Source organism: Salvelinus fontinalis, chromosome 40 (assembly GCF_029448725.1).
Source record: "Salvelinus fontinalis isolate EN_2023a chromosome 40, ASM2944872v1, whole genome shotgun sequence".
Lineage (NCBI taxonomy): Eukaryota > Metazoa > Chordata > Actinopteri > Salmoniformes > Salmonidae > Salvelinus > Salvelinus fontinalis.
This window is the reverse complement of record NC_074704.1, coordinates 10,482,446-10,504,982: the sequence shown is the minus strand read 5'-3', so window position 1 is coordinate 10,504,982 and position 22,537 is coordinate 10,482,446. Positions and strand designations below refer to the sequence as shown.

Genomic DNA, 22,537 nt, shown 5'->3' with positions numbered 1-22,537 from the left:
TTGTCCTGCAGGTAGCTATGTTTAAAACATACTTTCTTTTTCCTAAAGAGTTTCTTGGCTCTGTTGCCTGCTAATTGGAGGGATAACGTGTTCTACATCAGAAGGTGAGTTCATTTCAAATAATGGCTACGTAATTCCATAACCTTAAAGCTGGCATTTAATAATTTTTTTTTTTACCTAGGTGATTGGTCTCCTGCACTGGGTTCTAATGCAGCATGGCTCTATGCAGGATCACTTAGGTCTCTAGGATATGGCAATTATAACTCTCCAACAGCTCAAATGAGAGCGCAACAGAAACATCCGGCCTCCATCCTGCGGAAGGAACTGGCCCCCGTGTCCCAGCAACCTCAGCAAATGAGATATCAAGCTCAAATGCCCCAGAATCAACAAGCCACTGAACTTCAGAAGCAACTGGCTGCCATGAACCAGCAAGTGTGGCATCCAGCTCAAATGCCCATGCAGCAGAAGCAACCTACCACCGTATCCCAGCAAGTGTGGCATCCAGCTCAAATGCCCCTGCAGCAGAAGCAACCTACCACCGTATCCCAGCAAGTGTGGCATCCAGCTCAAATGCCCCTGCAGCAGAAGCAAACTACCACCGTATCCCAGCAAGTGTGGCATCCAGCTCAAATGCCCCTGCAGCAGAAGCAACCGACCGCCGTGCCCCAGCAAGTGTGGCATCCAGCTCAAATGCCCCTGCAGCAGAAGCAACCGACCGCCGTGCCCCAGCAAGTGTGGCATCCAGCTCAAATGCCCCTGCAGCAGAAGCAACCGACCGCCGTGCCCCAGCAAGTGTGGCATCCAGCTCAAATGCCCCTGCAGCAGAAGCAACCGACCGCCGTGCCCCAGCAAGTGTGGCATCCAGCTCAAATGCCCCTGCAGCAGAAGCAACCGACCGCCGTGCCCCAGCAAGTGTGGCATCCAGCTCAAATGCCCCTGCAGCTGAACCTACCGCCCACTGAACCTCAGAAGAACCTGACGTCTATGCCCCAGCAAGTGTCGTATCGATCTAAAATGCTCCAGCAGCAAAATCATCTGGCTGCCATGCCACAGATTCCTCTTCTCATGTGGCATCCAGCTCAAAATCCCCAGCAACAGCAGGAGCTGGCCGTCGAACCCCAGCAACAGCAGGAGCTGGCCGTCGAACCCCAGCAACAGCAGGAGCTGGCCGTCGAACCCCAGCAGCAGCAGGAGCTGGCCGTCGAACCCCAGCAGCAGCAGGAGCTGGCCGTCGAACCCCAGCAGCAGCAGGAGCTGGCCGTCGAACCCCAGCAGCAGCAGGAGCTGGCCGTCGAACCCCAGCAGCAGCAGGAGCTGGCCGTCGAACCCCAGCAGCAGCAGGAGCTGGCCGTCGAACCCCAGCAGCAGCAGGAGCTGGCCGTCGAACCCCAGCAGCAGCAGGAGCTGGCCGTCGAACCCCAGCAGGAGCTGGCCGCCGAACCCCAGCAGCAGCAGGAGCTGGCCGTCGAGCAGCAGCAAATGAGTAATCCAGCTCAAATGCCCCAGCAGCAACCAAACCGCGTTCCTCAGCAAGAATGGCATGTAGCTCACAAGCCCCTGCAGCAGAAGCAACTGGCCACTGAACCTCAGCAGAAGGAACTGACCGCCATGCCCCAGCAAGTGTGGTATCGAGTTAAAACGCTCCAGCAGCATAATCATTTGGCCGCCATGCCACATAAGCAACAGGCCCCCATTCCCCAGCAGCCTCCGCTTGTGTGGCATCCAGCTTATTTTCCCCAGCAGCAGAAGGATCTGGCCGTCGAACCCCAGCAGCAAGTGAGGTATCCAGCTCAAATGCCCCAGCAGCAACCGAACCCTATTCCTCAGCAATTATGGCATGTAGCCCAAATGCCCCAGCAGCAACTGGTCCCAATGTCTCAGCAGAAGCACTACGAAAGCACTAAAGATGGCGCCTCTAGTAATTCTCAGTTCCAAATCGGTTCCAAATCACACTACGAGAATGGCAGAACTGTCTTCTCCCAAACCCACTACACTCATAGGGAGGCTATGCCTGTTGACAGTGGAAATGCTCCCAATGACAGTGTTGGCATATTTGAACCAAGCACATACCCACCACTAGTGAAGGATCCTACAAGGTAACATACGACTTTAATCTGGTTTTAACTTTGCGCTCTGAATTTGAAATCCTTTGTACTAACCATGTATCTGCCAACAGGAAAATCTAATGGTGGATTCATCCTTTAGAAGCTGATGGTGAGACTTTATTTTTTTATTGTCAAATTGATGACATAAGATTCTGTTGCTGACACTGTTCTAATTTCTTTCAGGTTTCAGTCATGCTTTTGTTTTTACCAGGAAGTTGCTGTGTTCTTGCTACTCTTGCATGATTGAATCAATAAACTATTTTACTTTCCAATATCTAGTGTCTCTGCAGTACTGAGGGTACTCTTGTGCTTGCTGATTTTAAACAGATGTTGTGGGTTACCAGTACAGTTGGCAGTAAAAGAGAATGTGTTTCAGTCTTCAAATAGCTAGTTTATACCTTTGCTACTGGTTGTTCAATTCTAAGTTTGGCTCTACATTAGTGGTGAAATGTCAGACCGTCCTCATATTCATACTTTTGTCAAATGACTGGATTTGGCATTTCAGCCACACCAGTTGCTGACTCGTATAAAATTGAGCACACAGCCTTGCAATCTCAATATTCAAACATTGGCAGTAGAAGGGCCTTGATGAGTTCTCACTTTCAACATGGCACAGTCATAGGATGACATTTCAAGTTAGTTTAGCATATTTCCACCCTCCTAAAGCATCCCCGGTCAAGTAAGTCTTAATGTGACAGGCCACACAATCACACAACAGGGCTGTAGTGTGTAGTCATCTGTCCTCGGTTGCAACACTTAGCGTTCCAAACTGCCTCTGGAAGCATTGTTAGCACCAGAACTGTTCAGGTGCTTCATGAAGCATGTTTCGATGAACAGCTGCATACAAGCCTACAATCAATATGTGCAATTCCACTTGTCTGTGGGGGTGGTGCAAAGCTCTGTGATATTGGACTCAAGCGCAATGGAATTGCATTGTCTGGAGAGACTAAACACTATCTGGCAGGACAAATCAGAGTTTCACTAATGCCAGGAGATCACTACCTGCCTGACTGCATTGTGCCAAACAAAATGTGTTGGTGGAATAATGGTCTGGGGCTGTTTAAGACTTGGGCTAGGCCCCTTAGTTCCAGTGAAGGGAAGTCTTAACGCTACAGCATACAATAACGTTCTAGACAATGCTGTGCTTCCAACTTTGACAACATTTTGGGGGAAGGACCTTTCCTGTTTCTGTATGACAGTGCACAATGCAAGGTCCATACAGAAACGGTTTGCGATTGGTGTGGAACAATTTGACAGGCCTGGAAAGAGCCTTGACCTCAACCCTATCGAACACCTTTGGCATGAATTGGAACGCCGACTGCGAGCCAGGCCTAATCAACCAATCTGACCTCATACTGTTGTGGCTAAATGAAAGCAAGTCCCCACAGATGTTCAAACATCTAGTAGAACGCCTTCCCAGAAGAGTGAAGGCTTTTATAGCTACAATTGGGGGAGCCTACTCCATATTAATGCCCATGATTTTGAAATGAGATGTTTAACAAGCTGATGTCTATAACTTTGGTCATGTAGTGCACTTTAGATGTAGGCATGCATTGTACACGGTGTTGAAAATCCAGACTTATTCTTCAACCTCAATCTGAGCCTTAGGGAGAGTACTAAGCTAACATAAGGAATTGTTTTAAATGTTAGAACCATGATCAATTAATGTATGAATTTTTGGGACACTTCAGGTATTAACATTTTATCAACATGTTTTGATAAAATATAGAATTTTTTCTTTGCTACTATAGCCCACAAACACATTGAATAATGCCTTTTTATAAATGGCAAAGTTTGTAGTCTCCAATATCTAGGTGGTGGCACATTTAACCCTTAATGTATCACATTTTGCCACACACTGTATGTCCGAATCCAGATGGTGAGTAATATATGGAATTAATTTTAGTAACTAAAGTAAAACAAGTGTTAAACAAATTAAAATATGTTTGGCATTCTTCAAAGTAGCCACCCTTTGCCTTGACAACTTTGCACACTCTTGGCATTCTCTCAACCAGCTTCATGAGGTAGTCCCTTGGAATGCATTTCAATTAAAGAATGACCCAGCACATTTTTTTTATGCCAGCTCAAGTAGGCTTTCCACATGTATTTATTTAGTAATGGTGATAACATAATCACTCCGGACAGACAATTAACTCATATAAATGTTGCAGCAGCCTAGGCTACTCCTAAACAGAGATCTGACATGCTGTATGGGATGAACACTAGATGATTTTTCAGTCTGACCATGTAGGCTAATAATAGCAGCTGTGTACAGTCTATGCGCCATGTACATCTGGTTAGGGTAAACAAATTGGTAACGTTATGTATTTATAGTCTATTTGTGTGTCAGGAGTAAATGTGAATAAATTTGGATTACATTCAAACTGGGGCTGGCCCGGCTGCCTATACTTTTTCAATCCAAAATGAGTAACTGGAATGAATCAACATAATAGTGATGACAGATGTGAGTTAATGTTTAATTAGGCTTACCGTTGCATAGCTCTGCATGATGCAAACAGGGCTGGCCCTCCCATTAGGCAAGATTATGCGGCCGTCATTTTGGCAATTGGCTGCCACCCTCCGGTGCCCCTGATCGGCTTCTAAACCGCCCGCACCCCAGCCACCAGCTCATAGCCATTGCTGCAGTTCCCGCCCCCACCTTTTTTTCTCTTCTCCCAAAGTTCACTCTTACTGCCTTTGGTAGCTATGGTGATGTGTGTGTTTTATATGGGATTATCCAACTGTGAATCATTAATAAAAAGGAGTTTGCCAATTCAATTATTGTATTGTTTTTTTGTTTGTGTGACGAAGACTGATGATTAAGGCAGTAGCCTAACCTATCCTGTTAACGTTAGCTAGCTCATACTAGTAGATATCATCAGCTAAAAGTAAGCTACAGAGATTTGAAACAAATTTGCTACCATGTCTAAGAGACAAAAATGACTGAAGCGAATAAAAATAAAAAATGAATGAGAAAAGAGGCACAATCTCTAAACCAAAGCAATTCGCTGCTGAAATTGATCAGTGTGCAGCTATGTCCATCAGCCGGAATAGAGAACGACAAGCCTCCAGGGACAGGCGTTCATTCGCCGAGAGGGACGAGCCCCCTTTCGCTGGTTCTAGCAGTGAAGAGGGCGAACCGGAGGAGCCATCCACTTCCACCAATGATGAGAGTTCACTGGGTGAATAAGAACGGGTGGCCACACCTCCAAACAATGCTGGCGGAGACCCTACTATCTTGGACCCTGACTCAGATTCGTCGCACCCCATCCCCGATGACAGTCGTGCTGCTGCTAAATCTGACTCCCAGACAAAAAACATAAAAGATCCCTGTGATTGGCCAAAATATATGAATGGATCTTTACGGGATATGTTAGTGCAGGCTGGGCCACATCAGGATAAGGAGGGGAATTTCCCAAGAGATGAGGGGCAACGAAAATGTTCGGTGGCCCACTACAATAGGAGGATGGTGAACGGGGAGCGAGTGGAGAGACCATGGCCTGTCTATTCCAAGCAAAACGATGCAGCCTTCTGTTTTTGCTGCAAACTATTTTCACACTAGTGCAAATCTGCGCTGGTCAGGGATGGAACCAAGGACCGGAAAATTCTGTGCCACTGCCTCAGCTCGCATGAGAAGTCGCATGACCACCTAGATAGTTTCCAGAGGTGGAAGGAGCTGGAGATCAGGCTGCTGTACAAGCAAACTATCGATGCCCAAGCCCAACGGGCTATTGATGGAGAGACTACCAACTGGTACCAGCTGCTACAGAGGCTCATACACCTGATACTATTAATGGCCACCCAGAATATTGCGCTACGTGGGACCACCGACTGGCTGAACAAGCCAAATAATGGGAACATTCTGAAGTTTGTGGAAATGCTGGGTATCTTTGATGGAATCATGAAGAAGCATGTAAGGAGAGTACAGCCCAAAGACACACGTGTGAACTACCTTGGTAAAAGAATACAGAACGAAATCATTGACATGCTGGCAGAAGAGTTCTAGCAGACAGTGTGCAGTGAGCTAAAAGCAGCCAGACATGTTTCTATAATTTTGGTCTGCACACCAGACAAGAGCAAAACAGATCAGATGACTACAGTGGTGCATTTTGTTTCAACCGAGGATGATGGGTCAGTGCGCACGAGAGAGCACTTCCTGGAGTTTAGTGAACTACTTGACGCAACGGGGCGAGCATGACAGAGTTGCTCATCTCCAAACTACAGAAACATGGCATCGCCATCATGAACATGAGAGGGCAGGGGTATGACAACGGGGCAAATATGCGGGGGAGGCACTGCGGAGTTCAAAAGAGAGTGCATAATATCAATACAAGGGAATTTTTTTCATGCCATGGAGCACGCACTCACTGAATCTGGTTCTCTCTGATGCATTATCGTGTTGCTTGTAGGCAGCTGAGTTTTTTAACACCATCCAAGAGATTTAGACATTTTTATCTGGAGCTACACACAGCTGTGACGTGCTGAAAGAGCACGTGAAAGATGGACTCCCCTCAGCACCATGAGATGGGAGAGCCCGGGTGGAGGCTGTGAAACCTGTGCAATACCAACTCGGGGAGAATTATGATGCCCTGTGCTAAAACAAGGTTGGAGGCAAACAGCATTGCCGCCAAGATGAACAAATTTGGCTTCATGAGCGCAGTGGTCGTTTGGTATGACACATTGTTCAAAGTGAAAATCACCAGAAAGAGTTTGCAGGTGGTGAGTTTGAACCTTTCACAAGCAGTGGCTCAACTGAACTCAACCAGGGTATTCCTCCAAGACTACCACTCCGATGCAGCTTTCGCTGGCGCATTAGCAAGCGCAAATGAGTTGGCAGAGGAGATGTGTATTGTGCCCTGTTTCCGAGTGCAGCCCATTGGCCGTCCCAGGAAGAAGAGGAGTCTGTTTGGCTACGAGGGAGAGGATGAGCCTGTGACTGACCCTCAGCAGAAATTCGAAGTACATTTCTTTAATCAGTTTCTTGATTCTGCTATTCAGTCCGTCAACGAGGGCTTTACGCAGCTCGAAGAGCACAGCAGTGTTTTCAGCATCCTGTACAACACCCCACCGTCAAGGACATGGACACTGTAGTGCTTACCAGGGACTCCGCAACACTCGAGAGGGCCCTTACGTACGGGGATTCCAGGGACATCGACACAAAAGAGCTGTGTAATGAGTTCAAAGGTTTGGATAGGAGGGGGGTAGGCAGTTTTTTGTCTTGCCTTGGGCAGCACAACGTCGAGGGCCGGCCCTGAATGCAAACATGCATTAAGCAAGCTCAGCCCTGTGAGTTCTGTTGTCTATCAGTTGTTGTCTCTTTGTCTGGGTCGTGGAACCCGACTCTTAGTCTAGACTAAATATAATGAATATGAACAAGTATAAGGTTGCTACAGTTTGACAGGGTTTTCAGCCCCCCAAGACCAGTTTTCTTCAGGAGTTTTTTAAACCCATTTGACTTGATTAGAAAAAACTGGTCACATCATAGCCCATATAAAACCCTTTTACAACTGATTAATCACTGTCATACCTTATAGGGTCAAGCGTTTTCCTGGTAATGTTAAGGTGACACCAGTCTGCTTGCAGTTGTCAGTTATCGTCAGGTATGTGGATGATCAGGGCTTTATTCAGGAACGTTTCTTGGGCTACTTTGTCTCAAGTGGGCGAGATGCGCAGTCTGTGTTTGACTTCGTGAATTCTGAGATGTCTGAGTTTAACTTCATGGAGAAACCCTTTGCTCAAACCTACGATGGCACAGATGTAATGGACTGTATCTGCTATTTGTATTTTCAGATAAATCCTCTACTAATCCCTGATTAAGAGATCTGGGGAAATGTACCAAAAAGAATTCTGTAGCATTGAAGGTCCCTAAGAACACAGTGTCCTCCATCGTTTATAAATGGAAGAAGTTTGGAACCTCCAAGACTATTCCTAGAGCTGGCCGCCGGGACAAACTGAGCAATCGGGGGAGAAGGGCCTTGGTCAGGGAGGTGACCAAGAACACGATTGTCACTCTGACAGAGCTCTATATTTCCTGTGGAGGTCCATCTCTGCAGTGCTCCACCAATCAGGGCTTTATGGTATAGTGGTGAGGTGGAAGCCTCTCCTCAGTAAAAGGCACATCACAGCCGGCTTGGACTTTGCCAAAAAAGACTCTAAAACCACGAGAACAAGATTCTCTGGTCTGATTAAACCAAGATTGAACTCTTTGGCTTGAATGCCAAGCGTCACGTCTGGAGGAAACCTGGCACCATTGAGTGGCCCAGCCATAGCCCGGACTTGAACCCGATCAAACATCTCTCGAGAGACCTGAAAATAGCTGTGCAGCAACGCTCCACATCCAACCTGACAGAGCTTGAGAGGATCTGCAGAGAGGAATGGTACAAACTTTCATTAGTAAATCATTATTATAACGCAAATGAAACCTAGAGTTCGGTTTATATAGCCATGGGGGAATGAAAAAAGTTGTGTATGTATTTGGTTGTGAAGATCTTAGAATATATGTAAAAAAAAAGACTCAATAAAAAATAAAAAAAGGAATACTAAAATAGCCAATGTATCGTCATGTTGTATACATCATAACCCGAGGGGGGTCGAAATTGTTGTTCAAATGTTGCATGTACAGTTTTTAGTATCTACATATTGTGTTATATGTTAGAATGTCTAATTAACAACTATATTGTATACATTAATAATATTGTTTTGTCAGAAATATATAAATATAATGATAAATATCATCTCTTCAGTGGGTCATATGATTGAGTGAAGTCTGGCCCAGGAGTGTGAAGGTGAACGGAAAGGCTCTGGAGCAACGAACCACCCTTGCTGTCTCTGACTGGCCGGTTCCCCTCTCTCCATTGGGATTATCTGCCTCTAACCCTATTACAGGGGCTGAGTCACTGACTTACTGGTGCTCTTCCATGCCGTCCCTAGGAGGGGTGCGTCACTTGAGTGGGTTGAGTCACTGACGTGATCTTCCTGTCTGGGTTGGCGCCCCCCCTTGGGTTGTGCCGTGGCGGAGATCTTTGTGGGCTATACTCGACCTTGTCTCAGGATGGTAAGTTGGTGGTTGAAGATATCCCTCTAGTGGTGTGGGGGCTGTGCTTTGGCAAAGTGGGTGGGGTTATATCCTGCCTGTTTGGCCCTGTCCGGGGGTATCATCGGATGGGGCCACAGTGTCTCCTGACTCCTCCTGTCTCAGCCTCCAGTATTTATGCTGCAGTAGTTTATGTGTCGGGGTGCTAGGGTCAGTCTGTTATATCTGGAGTATTTCTCCTGTCTTATCCGGTGTCCTGTGTGAATTTAAGTATGCTCTCTCTAATTCTCTCTTTCTTTCTTTCTTTCTTTCTTTCTTTCTTTCTTTCTTTCTTTCTTTCATTCTTTCTTTCTTTCTTTCTTTCTTTCTCTCTCTCTCTCAGAGGGCCTGAGCCCTAGGACCATGCCTCAGGACTACCTGGCATGATGACTCCTTGCTGTCCCCAGTCCACCTGGCCGTGCTGCTGCTCCAGTTTCAACTGTTCTGCATGCGGCTATGGAACCCTGACCTCTTCACCGGACATGCTACCTGTCCCAGACTTGCTATTCTCAACTCTCTAGAGACAGCAGGAACGGTAGAGATACTCTTAATGATCGGCTCTGAAAAGCCAACTGACATTTACTCCTGAGGTGCTGACCTGTTGCACCCTCAACAACTACTGTGATTATTATTATTTGACCATGCTGGTCATTTATGAACATTTGAACATCTTGGCCATGTTCTGTTATAATCTCCACCTGGCACAGCCAGAAGAGGACTGGTCACCCCTCATAGCCTGGTTCCTCTCTAGGTTTCTTCCTAGGTTTTGGCCTTTCTAGGGAGTTTTTCCTAGCCACCGTGCTTCTACACCTGCATTGCTTGTTGTTTCGGGTTTTAGGCTGGGTTTCTGTATAGCACTTTGAGATATCAGCTGATGTAAAATACATTTGATTTGATGACAAAGTTTTACCTGCACCTGTATGCAGACGATACAGTTGTGTGCTCTATTGCCCGCCCTGTTGATCATGCTCTATCTGAACTACGTTACACTTTCATTATTTTGCAGAAAACCTTTATTGCCCTTAAATTATTATTGAATTGTAACGATCTTCGTCTGGAGAAAGAGAGCAGGATCAAGGCGCAGCGTGGTAAGTGTTCATGATGAAACTTTAATAGAACAAACTGAACACTGAAATACAAAACAATAAATTGAACGAACAAAAACCGCAGTTCCGTGTGGAACACACAGACACGGAAGACAACCACCCACAAAACACAACAGAAAACAGGCTACCTAAATATGGTTCCCAATCAGAGACAATGACTAACACCTGCCTCTGATTGAGAACCATATCAGGCCAAACGAAAAACCCAACATAGAAACACAAAACATAGATAACCCACCCAACTCACGCCCTGACCATACTAAAACAAAGAAAATACAAAAACACTAAGGTCAGAACGTGACAGGATTCGCCCCCCCCCCAAAGCCTTTAGATGCACTTGACCCTAGAGCACTTTGTTTTAATATGGGTGCAGGTTCAGTACACATCCCTGCATTCTCTATCGTAAAGTAGGCGACCCTCTTTGAGGTCACGTAGGTCAATTCGTTGCTCTCTTTGCCTTTATAAAGCTCTTTTACATACTGTAAACTCCCTCTGTAGCTAACATTTACAATAACCATTAGATGTACGAGTCAGAGTTATCATACTCAGTGTCAGGGATTGCTAACTCTGGAAATTCCTTTGGTCTGTACAGAGTTCGGTAAATCAGCTCTTTGCCCCTTACTTGTGGAATAATCTCAAAGCTTCTCTAAACATTGATGTTTTGGTGTCTCTAGGTTAATTCAGACTGCTGAATGAGGCCTGTTACAACTTACTATTATTAAAGGATTCGTACCTTTAATAAAATACGAAACACTTGACGAAACAACAAAACCGACAAACGAACAGTCCTGTAAGGTGAACAGAAAAAACAGAAAACAACCACCCACAAACACAGGTGGGAACAGGCTACCTAAGTATGGTTCTCAATCAGAGACAACGATAGACAGCTGCCTCTGATTGGGAACCATACCAGGCCAAACACATAGAAATACAAAACAAGGACAACATAGAACACCAGACATAGAATGCCCACCCAAACTCACGCCCTGACCAACCCAAATAGAGACATAAAAAGGATATCTACGGTCAGGGCGTGACACCACCCCTCCCATGTGTTCCCAGGTACATATTTGGGAGCCCATATTCATTCAGGATGTAAGGCTTACTAGTTATGACAAATGTTAGGAAAACTTGGTTGTTGTGACAAAACAAAAAACAAAACAAAAAAACAGCAACGTTCTATACTTTGACCAAATCTTTTCATTGATGGATGGTGACTAAAATAATGACATTGCCAGTAGTCATGTTAAGGTTTTCAATGTTTTACTGGTGGAGTTGATGGATTTGCATGTGGCTGTGCATTATATGGTGCCGGCATAGGAAAGAGGATCTGATCATGCCTATTGGTATTCTTGATCAAGTCTTGATCCAAACAGACACACAACTGTTATGGGGTTAATTCCACATTTGCTTGGTAGTGTATTATCATGGTATGAGACAACATAAATAATACAATTTAAGTAAAGTAAAAATAAACAATATTATCCTAAATTGAGAGATGAATAAAAAATGTGTTGTCACATCAACATCATCAAAACTCTTTCACAATGTACCTGTTTTCAGTATAGAACGACATGTTTACAGATTATATTGTTCAAGGTTTGAAATGAACACAATGAGAAGTGATTTTGTAACAACAGTTTTGAATGAGTAATTGTATCAAATATATATCATTGTATGTCTGAATTAGCGCTCATATAAACTGTTTTCATCACTGCCTTGTAAACCCATTCTTGTAAGTTAGAGCTACTGAACGTGATTGTCTGGGGCTGCTGTACAGATTTGAGCACTTGCCAAGATGTTGACATTTCTGGGTATGTCTCACCTGTAACATGATAATAGTAAAGATTATGATGGTAATAATAATACAAATCTGTCAATCAACCATATGTCTTTCTTAAAAGCCTTTTTTTGCATCAGCAGTTGTCACAAAGCGTTTTAGAGATACCCAGTCTAAAAATCCAAGACCCATCAATGCATTTGTCGAAGCACAGTCTCTAGGAAACACTCCCTAAAGTCCTAAAACTAGGTTTAAAACTAGAGAGGATATTTACATGTGCTATTCAAGACGTTCCAATGATCGTAAATGACCATCAGGGTCATATAATAACCAGGGTGGCTATAGAGGGGGCAAAGGTTCACTCAGGAGTCAATGTCATGTCTTTTGTCTTTTTTTCATAGTCTGAGAGAGAACGAGAGAGTGTGTGAGAGAGAGAGAGAGAGAGAGAGAGAAAGAGAGAGTGAGAGAGAGAGAGAGAGAGAGAGAGAGAGAGAGAGAGAGAGAGAGAGGATCTATTACATAAAGTTATCACAGATGCACACTATGTAACACATTATATTGCAGTTTTTCTCAATTGCTAAAACACTAAAACCCATTGGCTGAACAAAGTTCTCAGTTGCCTGGACTCATTTAGCTAATTATGCAGTCATGTCAATACCTTTGTAACGGCAGTCTAAGTCGTCCTCCTCCTCAGACGAGGAGAGGCGAGAAGGATCTGAGGACCAATGTGCAGCGTGGTAATTTTCCATGATTTAATTAACACAAAACAAGAAACTATACAAAATGACAAAATAAACTAACCGTCACAGTCCTAGCTGGTGCAGACAAAACACAAAGACAGGAAACAACCACCCACAATCCCCAACACAAAACAAGCCACCTATATATGATTCTCAATCAGGGACAACGATTGACAGCTGCCTCTGATTGAGAACCATATTAGGCTGGACACAGAAACAGACGAACTAGACACACAACATAGAATTCCCACCCAGCTCACGTCCTGACCAACACTAAACAAGCAAAACACATAAGAACTCTGGCCAGGACGTTACAGTACCCCCCTCCTGAGGTGCGGACTCCGAACGCACCCCTAAAACTTAAGAGGAGGTTCTGGGTGGGCATCTGTCCGAGGTGGCGGCTCCGGCGCAGGACGAGGACACCACTACACCACTGTCTTTGTCCCCCTCCTTAGCGTCCTTTGAGTGGCGACCCTCGCCCACGACCTTGGCCTAAGAATCCTCCCCAAGGCCCCCACATGATTTAGGAGGTAGCTCAGGACAGAGAGGTAGCTCAGGACAGAGAGTTAGCTCAGGACAGAGAGGTAGCTCAGGACAGAGAGGTAGCTCCGGACTGAGTGGCAGCTCCGGACTGAGTGGCAGCTCCGGACTGAGTGGCAGCTCATGACTGAGTGGCAGCTCATGACTGAGTGGCAGCTCATGACTGGAGGGCAGCTCATGACTGGAGGGCAGCTCATGACTGGAGGGTAGCTCATGACTGGAGGGCAGCTCATGACTGGAGGGCAGCTCATGACTGGAGGGCAGCTCATGACTGTAGGGCAGCTCATGACTGTAGGGCAGCTCATGACTGTAGGGCAGCTCATGACTGGAAGGCAGCTCATGACTGGAGTGCAGCTCATGACTGGAGTGCAGCTCATGACTGGAAGGCAGCTCATGACTGGAGGGCAGCTAAGGCAGCTCCTGACTGGCTGGCGGCTCTGGCAGCTCCTGACTGGCTGGCGGCTCTGGCGGCTCCTGAATGGAGGGCAGCTAAGGCAGCTCCTGACTGGCTGACGGCTCTGGCGGCTCCTGACTGGCTGGCGGCTCTGGCGGCTCCTGACTGGCTGGCGGCTCTGGCGGCTCCTGACCGGCTGGCGGCTCTGGCGGCTCCTGACTGACGGACGGCTCTAAAGGCTCGGGACAGACGGGCGGCTCTAATGGCTCGGGACAGACGGGCGGCTCTGAAGGCTCGTGGCAGACGGATGGCTCAGATGGCGCTGGGCAGACGAATGGCTCAGATGGCGCTGGGCAGACGGATGGCTCAGATGGCGCTGGGCAGATGAGACGTGCAGACAGCTCGGACGGCTCTGGGCAGACGAGCAGTGCAGGCGGCGTTGGGCAGACGGCCGACTCTGACCTGCTGAGGCGCACAGTAGGCCTGGTGCGTGGTGCCGGAACTGGTGGTCCCGGACTGGAGACACGCACCTCAAGGCTAGTGCGGGGAGCAGGAACAGGGCACACTGGACTCTCAAAGCGCACTATAGGCCTGGTGCGTGGTACCGGCACTGGTGGTACCGGGCTGAGGGCAAGCACCTCAGGGCGAGTGCGGGGAGAAGGAACAGTTCGTACAGGGCTCTGGAGACGCACAGGAGGCTTGATGCGTGGTGCCGGAACTGGAGGCACTGGGCTGGAGACACGCACCACAGGGAGAGTGCGTGGACGAGGAACAGGGCTCTGGAGACGCACTAGAAGCCTGGTGCGTGGTGTAGGCACTGGTGGTACTGGGCTGGGGCGGGAAGGTGGCGCCGGATATACCGGACCGCGCAGGCGTACTGGCTCCCTTGAGCACCGAGCCTGCCCAACCTTACCTGGTTGAATGCTCCCCGTAGCCCGTCCAGTGCGGGGAGGTGGAATAACCCGCACTGGGCTGTGTTGGCGAACCGGGGACACCATGCAAGGAGAGGAGGAGGGAGGGAGAGAGAGAGAGAGAGAGAGAGAGAGAGAGAGAGAGAGAAAAAATGGTGGACTGCCGTGTACCTGCTGGGGACCAAAATATTATTTTTAAAGACATTCTTTGAGGATGATTGTATGACATATACAAAGGACCAAAATATTTTTCACTGAAATTCACTTGGGCTAAGTGGCAATTTGAATCTCAAAAACAGACTTCATTAGTATTTCACTGTAGTGAGTGTTATTAGACTCGAACATTCTCTCTCCCTCTCTGTCTGCCCCTTCTCTCTCGCCATCTCTTTCCCTCTCTCTCTCAGACTCCCTCCGAGGAGACTTTAGGCTACAAGGAGTTTGTGGAGGCAGCTAAGACTGTGAAGCATATCCCTGTGGCTCTGTGCAGCGATAAGGAGGCATGGGCCAAACTCAGCATCGTGTCTGACACTATCGCCATCTTCAGAAAGGTAAACTACTACACCACACCTTTCACTTTGTCCATCAGAAATCACCTGCTTGGCTCCCGTTACAACAACTTTGACAACAAATGTATGAGAAAATATCAACTGAAAAATGTGATCTATGTGTGTGTGTTCAGGCAGATAACCACCAAGACAACCTTCAGCTCTCTGAGACCAAGAAAGTGGAGGCGGACGGCCTTGCTCGCTTTATCACCATGAACGAGCTTCGCTACATCACCGAGTACAACCAAGTGGTAGTCACTGACCACAGCACTGTTCATCTACACCTTACACACTACTCTATACAACAGCACCTATTAACAGTTATTACTAGCCTTGTCATGATTCCACCTTGCCATCACATCTTTGTATTATTAGCCTTTCATGTTCAGTCATATAACCAGACTATATCTACAGACAGTTAATGTACTGTCACATGCCTCTGTTGATATCTATTTCCTATAGCTCTCTCTCTCTCCTCTCAGACAGCAGTGGGTCTGTTCCAGTCTGAGGTGAAGGCACACCTCCTGCTCTTCATCAACAGGGGGAGTGGTGACTATAAAGAGCTCAAGGACCGACTAGGAGCTCTGGCCCCAGAATTTGTTGGCGAGGTGAGAGCAGGCAAGCAGCAACTGGACCTGAAAAGAGTGACTCAACAAAATCTCTGTTATATCGGCCATTTGATTCAAATCTTGAGATAATGTCCCTAATCCCCTATTTGGAATCGGTTCTTTTGAATCAACTATTTAATTGAATCTTGAATTTAATATGTAATTTGGATCAATGGAGTCAGATGTTTTGAACTGCTCTGTGAAAACCCTTACCAAATGCGGGAGATAAGGAAATGCCCATCAACAAAATTCATATATATATTGAACTACTTTTGACATTGGACTCGTCCAATAAAACCACTGATTTTAGTTTTAGTTTTGGTTGTCAAACGTATTTGCTACAGTGTGCTCTACTGAATATTACCATGATTTATTTGCCACAGTTCCTGTTTGTGCTGGTACACGGGGTGAAGTCCAATGAGAAATCTCTGGGCTACTTCGGCCTGACTTCACGTGACCTTCCCCGCGTGGGCATTTACGACGGCGACTCAGATATGAAGTGGCTCATGCCCGAGGGAGAGATCTCCACCGAGCGTGTGCGGGAATTCTGCCAGTCACTCATACTAGGCAATCTCAAGGTCAGAGTTCAAAACATACCTGAGTTCAAATAGTATTGGTTCTCTTTCAAATGCCTTTGAGAGTTGATTGAGCCTGCCTGGAATGCCAGATGGACAGGGTTTGCACTTTTTGGACTATTCTATTGGTTCCATTGTGACAGGCAAGCTCAATTAAGAGCAGGTAAATACGTATTTGAAAGAAAACAAATACTATTTGAACCCATATCTATGGAGCAGTATACATTTCAGAAGGCTTTGATAATATGTAGAAAGAGGCAATAAATTATACTGTGTGGCCTCCATTGAATGTATCTATATTGCTTCTCAAAAACTTTTTTCATCTTTTTAGGAGGTGAAGCAGGCAGGAGAACCTGATCCTAAAACGGAGTTGTAAAATAAACAAATAAATGAATGTAAATAATTAGCTTTGTGACAATAATTGTGTCTTTTTTGGAGTCAGTATTGATTTCTGCCTGAATCTTATGTAGGCTATGTGTGTCCTCTGGTGGGCATGGTGTGTGTTTATGTGAGGGCAAGTCTGCCATCTGCGAGTTGACAACAGCTCAGTGGCTACTCACCACTAGATTTTGGATGTGATGGTTACAATCACAACTGACTGACCTCAGTAGACTAATAGGGCCTGGAGGGTCTAACAGAGAAAGAAGAATTGGAATCTGTCTTCTGACAAAATAACAGTTGAGGATTTCAAATGCAATCACAAAGAAACAGCAAATACAATAGAATATGATGCAGAATACTACAATACAATACATCTTTGTGTATTTACATGCAAATGCTACATTTAAGTGCAGACCTGTGTTCAAATACATGTACAGGATATTTGAATGTCTGGTATATAAAACACTTTTTCAAATACACAGCCCAAAACAATAACTTTTATTTTTGTATTTGAGTGGTTATTTGTAAAAACCAAATAGTCTGCCAAATTGTATTATTTGACAGTATTTTCAAATTCTTATGTACACAGACAAACACAGTCTGTTTAAACTAATAACACAAACAATTATATGTTGTCATGTCTTTATAGAACTCACCGTGTAAACATTCACAGTATAGGGTGGGAAAAGTATGTGAAATGTTGGATTTAATAACTGGTTGATGCTCCTTTGGCAGCAATAAACTCAACCAAATGTTTTCTGTAGTTGCCTGCACAGCGGTTAGGAGGAATTTCTGGACCATTCATCTTCACAAAACTGTTTCAGTTCAGCAATATTCTTAGGATGTCTGGTGTGAACTGCTCTCGAGGTCATGCCACAGCGTCTCAATCGGGTTGAGGTCAGGTCTCTGACTGGGCCACTCCAGAAGGCGTATTTTCTTCTGTTCAAGCCATTCTGTTGTTGATTTACTTGTGTTTTGGGTCATTGTCCTGTTGCGTCGCCCAACTTCTGTTGAGCTTCAACTGGCGGACAGATAGCCTTAAATTCTCCTGCAAAATGTCTTGATAAACTTGGGAATTCATTTTTCTGTCAATGATAGAAAGTTGTCCAGGCCCTAAGGCAGCAAAGCAGCCCCAAACCATGATGCTCCCTCCACTATACTTTACAGTTGGGATGAGGTTTTGATGTTGGTGTGCTGTGCCTTTTTTCTCCACACATAGTGGTGTGTGTTCCTTCCAAACAAATCAACTTCAGTTTGACTCCTGACTCCAAATAGCTTTTGGAAAAGTCAATAGCCAAGGGGTTCCCATACTTTTTCCAACCTACACTGTGAATGTTTAAATGATGTATTTAATATAGACAAGAAAAATACAATAATTTGTGTGTTATTAGTTTAAGCACACTGTGTTTGTCTATTGTTGTGACTAAGATGAAGATCAGATAACATTTTATGACTAATTTATGCAGACATCCAGGTAATTCCAAAGGGTTCACATACTTTTTCTTGCCACTGTAGTATTTGAACCCAGATCTGATTAAGTTACGTACAGTTGAAGTCAGAAGTTTACATACACCTTAGCCAAATACATTTAAACTCATTTTTCCACAATTCCTGACATTTAATCCTAGTAAAAAATCCCTGTTTTAGGTCAGTTAGGATCACCACTTTTTTTTAAGAATGTGAAATAGTAGAGAAAATTATTTGTTTCAGCTTTTAGTTCTTTCATCACATTCCCAGTGAGTCAGAAGTTTACATACACTCAATTAGTATTTGGTAGCATTGCCTTTAAATTGTTTAACTTGGGTCAAACGTTTTGGGTAGCCTTCCACAAGCTTCCCATAATAAGTTGGGTGAATTTTGGCCCATTCCTCCTGACAGAGCTGGTGTAACTGGGTCAGGTTTGTAGGCCTCCTTGCTCGCATGTGCTTTTTCAGTTCTGCCCACACATTTTCTATAGGATTGAGGTCAGGGCTTTGTGATGGCCACTCCAATACCTTGACTTTGTTGTCCTTAAGCCATTTTGCCAGAATTTGGAAGTATGCTTGGGGTCATTGTCCATTTGGAAGACACATATGCGACCAAGCTTTAACTTCCTGACTGATGTCTTGAGATGGTGCTTCAATATATCCACATCATTTTCATACCTCATGATGCCATCTATTTTGTGAAGTGCAGCAGTCCCTCCTGCAGCAAAGCACCCCCACAACATGATGCTGCCACCCCCGTGCTTCATGGTTGGGATGGTATTCTTCGGCTTGTAAGCCTCCCTATTTTTCCTCTAAACATGACGATGGTCATTATGGCCAAACAGTTCTATTTTCGTTTCATCAGACCAGAGGACATTTCTCCAAAAAGTACGAGCTTTGTCCCCATGTGCAGTTGTAAACCGTAGTCTGCCTTTTTTATGGTGGTTTTGGAGCAGTGGCTTCCTCCTTGCTGAGCAGCCTTTCAGGTTATGTTGATATAAGACTCGTTTTACTGTGGACATAGATACTTTCGTACCTGTTTCCTCCACTATCTTCACAAGGTCCTTTGCTGTTGTTCTGGGATTGAGTTGCACTTTTCGCACCAAAGTACGTTCAACTCTAGGAGACAGAACGCGTCTCCTTCCTGAGCGGTATGGCGGCTGTGTGGTCCCATGGTGTTTATACTTACATACTATTGTTGTACAGATGCACATGGTACCTTCAGGTCTTTGGAAATTGCTCCCAAGGATGAACTAGACTTGTGGAGGTCTACCATTTTTTTTCTGAGGTCTTGGCTGATTTCATTTGATTTTCCCATAATGTCAAGCAAAGAGGCACTGAGTTTGAAGGTAGGCCTTGAAATACATCCACAGGTACACCTCCAAATAAATCAAAGTATGTCAATTAGCCCATCAGAAGCTTCTAATGCCATGACATCATTTTCTGGAATTTTCCAAGCTGTTTAAAGGCACAGTCAACTTAGTGTATGTAAACTTCTGACCCACTGGAATTGTGATACAGTGAATTATAAGTGAAATAATCTGTCTGTAAACAATTGTTGGAAAAATGACTTGTGTCATGCACAAAGTAGATATCCTAACCGGCTTGCCAAAATTATAGTGGGTTAACAAGAAATGTGTGTAATAGTTGAAAAACAAGTTTTAATGACTCCAACCTAAGTGTATGTAAACTTCCGACTTCAACTGTACATGAAAGATCCAGTCACTGTTGGCCAGCCTACAGCAGTGGAAGAGGGGAGTGAGTGCAGATTTCTAGACATTAAGGGCCGTACAATAAAGTAAAGAAGGATTGGAGCACTTGGGGTGAATATAAAAGACCAGAAAAAAGACCAGATTATCTGACTGCTGGGCTGAAAGAAACAGGAGAAGAAAACAACACACCAAAGAGAAAGAAAAGTTGATCCAAATAAATTCCTTAAAAAGTGGATGGGAATTTTCAAGGCAAAGACTTGGAATTAAGGATAATTAGTAGGGATGGAGTGCCAAGCGGAAACATCAGACGGAATAGGGAAAATACTACTTGGCAGATGTTGAGTTTGAAAGGGCTGGAGATGTATGCATAGCTACAGTATCTAAACAGCTGCATTCAAGTGTCTGTGTTTGTGGATGTGTACTGCAATCAAAGTTGAGACAACATTGTAAAAAATGCATCCACAAAGGAGGGTAGACGATCAGAGGATGATGTGATGGGTTGTTGTCTTGTGTTTTATTTCATCCACATGAGGGAGACATTTTATGGAGATAGTGGGCACCGTCTAGGGCAGGGGTCGGGAACCTATGGCTCCCGAGCCAGGTGTGGCTCTTTTGACTCGCAGATAAAACAAAATATTCTCACTTTTTATTTATTTATTTATTTTTTAAATTTTCTCCCCTTTTCTCCCCAATTTTCGTGGTATCCAATCGCTAGTAATTACTATCTTGTCTCATCGCTACAACTCCCGTACGGGATCGGGAGAGACAAAGGTCGAAAGCCATGCGTCCTCCGAAGCACAACCCAACCAAGCCGCACTGTTTCTTAACACAGCGCGCCTCCAAACCGGAAGCCAGCCGCACCAATGTGTCGGAGGAAACACCGTGCACCCGCCCCCCTCGGTTAGCGCGCACTGCGCCCGGCCCGCCACAGGAGTCGCTGGAGCGCGATGAGACAAGGATATCCCTACCGGCCAAACCCTCCCTAATCCGGACGACGCTAAGCCCATTGTGCGTCGCCCCACGGACCTCCCGGTCGCGGCCGGCTGCGACAGAGCCTGGGCGCGAACCCAGAGACTCTGGTGGCGCAGCTAGCACTGCGATGCAGTGCTCTAGACCACTGCGCCACCCGGGAGGCCTATTCTCACTTGTTTTAATCCATCCATCGATTTTTCACTGCTCATGTCCTGTTCAGGGCTGCAGGAGCAATTGTCCATTATTTGAATTAAATGATACTGGCCAACATTGGCCGTTGCTAGGTAAAACAGGTAAACGCCTCCTTTTGAATCAGTCTGCTCGGTCATTAGCTCAAAGCTAACCCTTCGACGAAGAAGATGGCGAAAAGAAAAAAAGATGACGAGTATCGTACATTTCAGGACGAATGGACCGAAGAATTCGCCTTTGTGGAGAGAGCAGGTTCTGCGGTGTGTCTAATTTGCAATGACAAAATTACATCGATGAAACGGTCGAATGTAAAGCGGCACTTCGACAAATTCAGAGGCTTATTATACTGACATTTAGTTGAATTCACTTTTAAAATATATTATATGGCTTTCACTGAAATAAATTTCCAAATTTTTTGCTTTCATGGCTCTCTTAGTCAAAAAGGTTCCCGACCCCTGGTCTAGGCGATCACTGTTGTCAAGTCGGTGACAATTGTTGGTCACCTCTTTTGAAAGTGTGTTGCATTCTGGGGCTAAAACATTTCTGACGTGGGTCTATATGTCATCTGCATGAACTTGACAAAAATCATGTGATCAAAGGTCATGAAGATTTGACTCCAAGTTTCTGTAGTTGCTCTTCACCAACCTCCTCCTGCATCCACCACCTGCATTGTGGGCGGCTCTATTGTCAACCAATCATTAGTGTTTTTGTTCGACCCATGCAAATGTGACCAAAAAACATGACTGAAACAGGAACCAACTTGCTAAAATTCATATGTAGCCTACAGTGCATAAATTAATGATGTGATTGAGGCTCTCTCTCATTTATTGATTGTATAATGTACACACTAATTATTTCAGTTTGTGAATGGGTGTTGGAGACGTGTTTTTTTGACATTATAAAGGAAACCTTTTATAAACAATGGCAACACTGCCAAGGTGATCTGAGCCTTGCTGTTGGAAAACGACATTAGTATCCGACTTTCGGTTGTCGCAGATGCACCTCTCCTGACTTTACTTCTTGACTTTGGTCTACAGTCAGTTGCTTTAGCCCTGCCACTCAAACCAGCCCTACTATATGTTTGCCTCTGAAAAATTAAAGACTCAGATCATCAACTCCCTCCTCTCTACATTTTCCTCTTCTGTCTCTGCTGCTAAAGCCACTTTCTACCACTCTAAATTCCAAGCATCTGCCTCTAACCCTAGGAAGCTCTTTGCCACCTTCTCCTCCCTCCTGAATCCCCCCCCCCCCCCTCCCTCTCTGCGGATGACTTCGTCAACCATTTTGAAAAGAAGGTCGACGACATCCGATCCTCGTTTGCTAAGTCAAACGACACCGCTGGTTCTGCTCACACTGCCCTACCCTGTGCTTTGACCTCTTTCTCCCCTCTCTCTCCAGATGAAATCTCGCGTCTTGTGACGGCCGGCCGCCCAACAACCTG

At 45.4% G+C, this 22,537-nt stretch overlaps 2 protein-coding genes across 2 annotated transcripts; both read left to right on the top strand.

Annotated features, from left to right (window-relative positions):
• The first annotated feature begins 32 nt into the window (after positions 1 to 32).
• On the top strand, positions 33 to 2,379 carry LOC129839673 (putative mediator of RNA polymerase II transcription subunit 26). Its single transcript, XM_055907221.1, has 4 exons — positions 33 to 104; positions 182 to 2,096; positions 2,177 to 2,214; positions 2,289 to 2,379. The coding sequence occupies exons 2-3, from the start codon at positions 280 to 282 to the stop codon at positions 2,184 to 2,186; spliced, it is 1,827 nt and encodes a 608-aa protein (XP_055763196.1). The 5' UTR covers positions 33 to 104; positions 182 to 279; the 3' UTR covers positions 2,187 to 2,214; positions 2,289 to 2,379.
• A 3,920-nt stretch (positions 2,380 to 6,299) lies between these two features.
• Positions 6,300 to 16,752, top strand: LOC129839265 (endoplasmic reticulum resident protein 27-like). The gene is made up of 8 exons (XM_055906575.1): positions 6,300 to 6,380; positions 6,978 to 7,064; positions 7,181 to 7,289; positions 15,015 to 15,196; positions 15,328 to 15,444; positions 15,676 to 15,801; positions 16,185 to 16,379; positions 16,708 to 16,752. The coding sequence occupies exons 1-8, from the start codon at positions 6,300 to 6,302 to the stop codon at positions 16,750 to 16,752; spliced, it is 942 nt and encodes a 313-aa protein (XP_055762550.1).
• Positions 16,753 to 22,537: the final 5,785 nt, after the last annotated feature.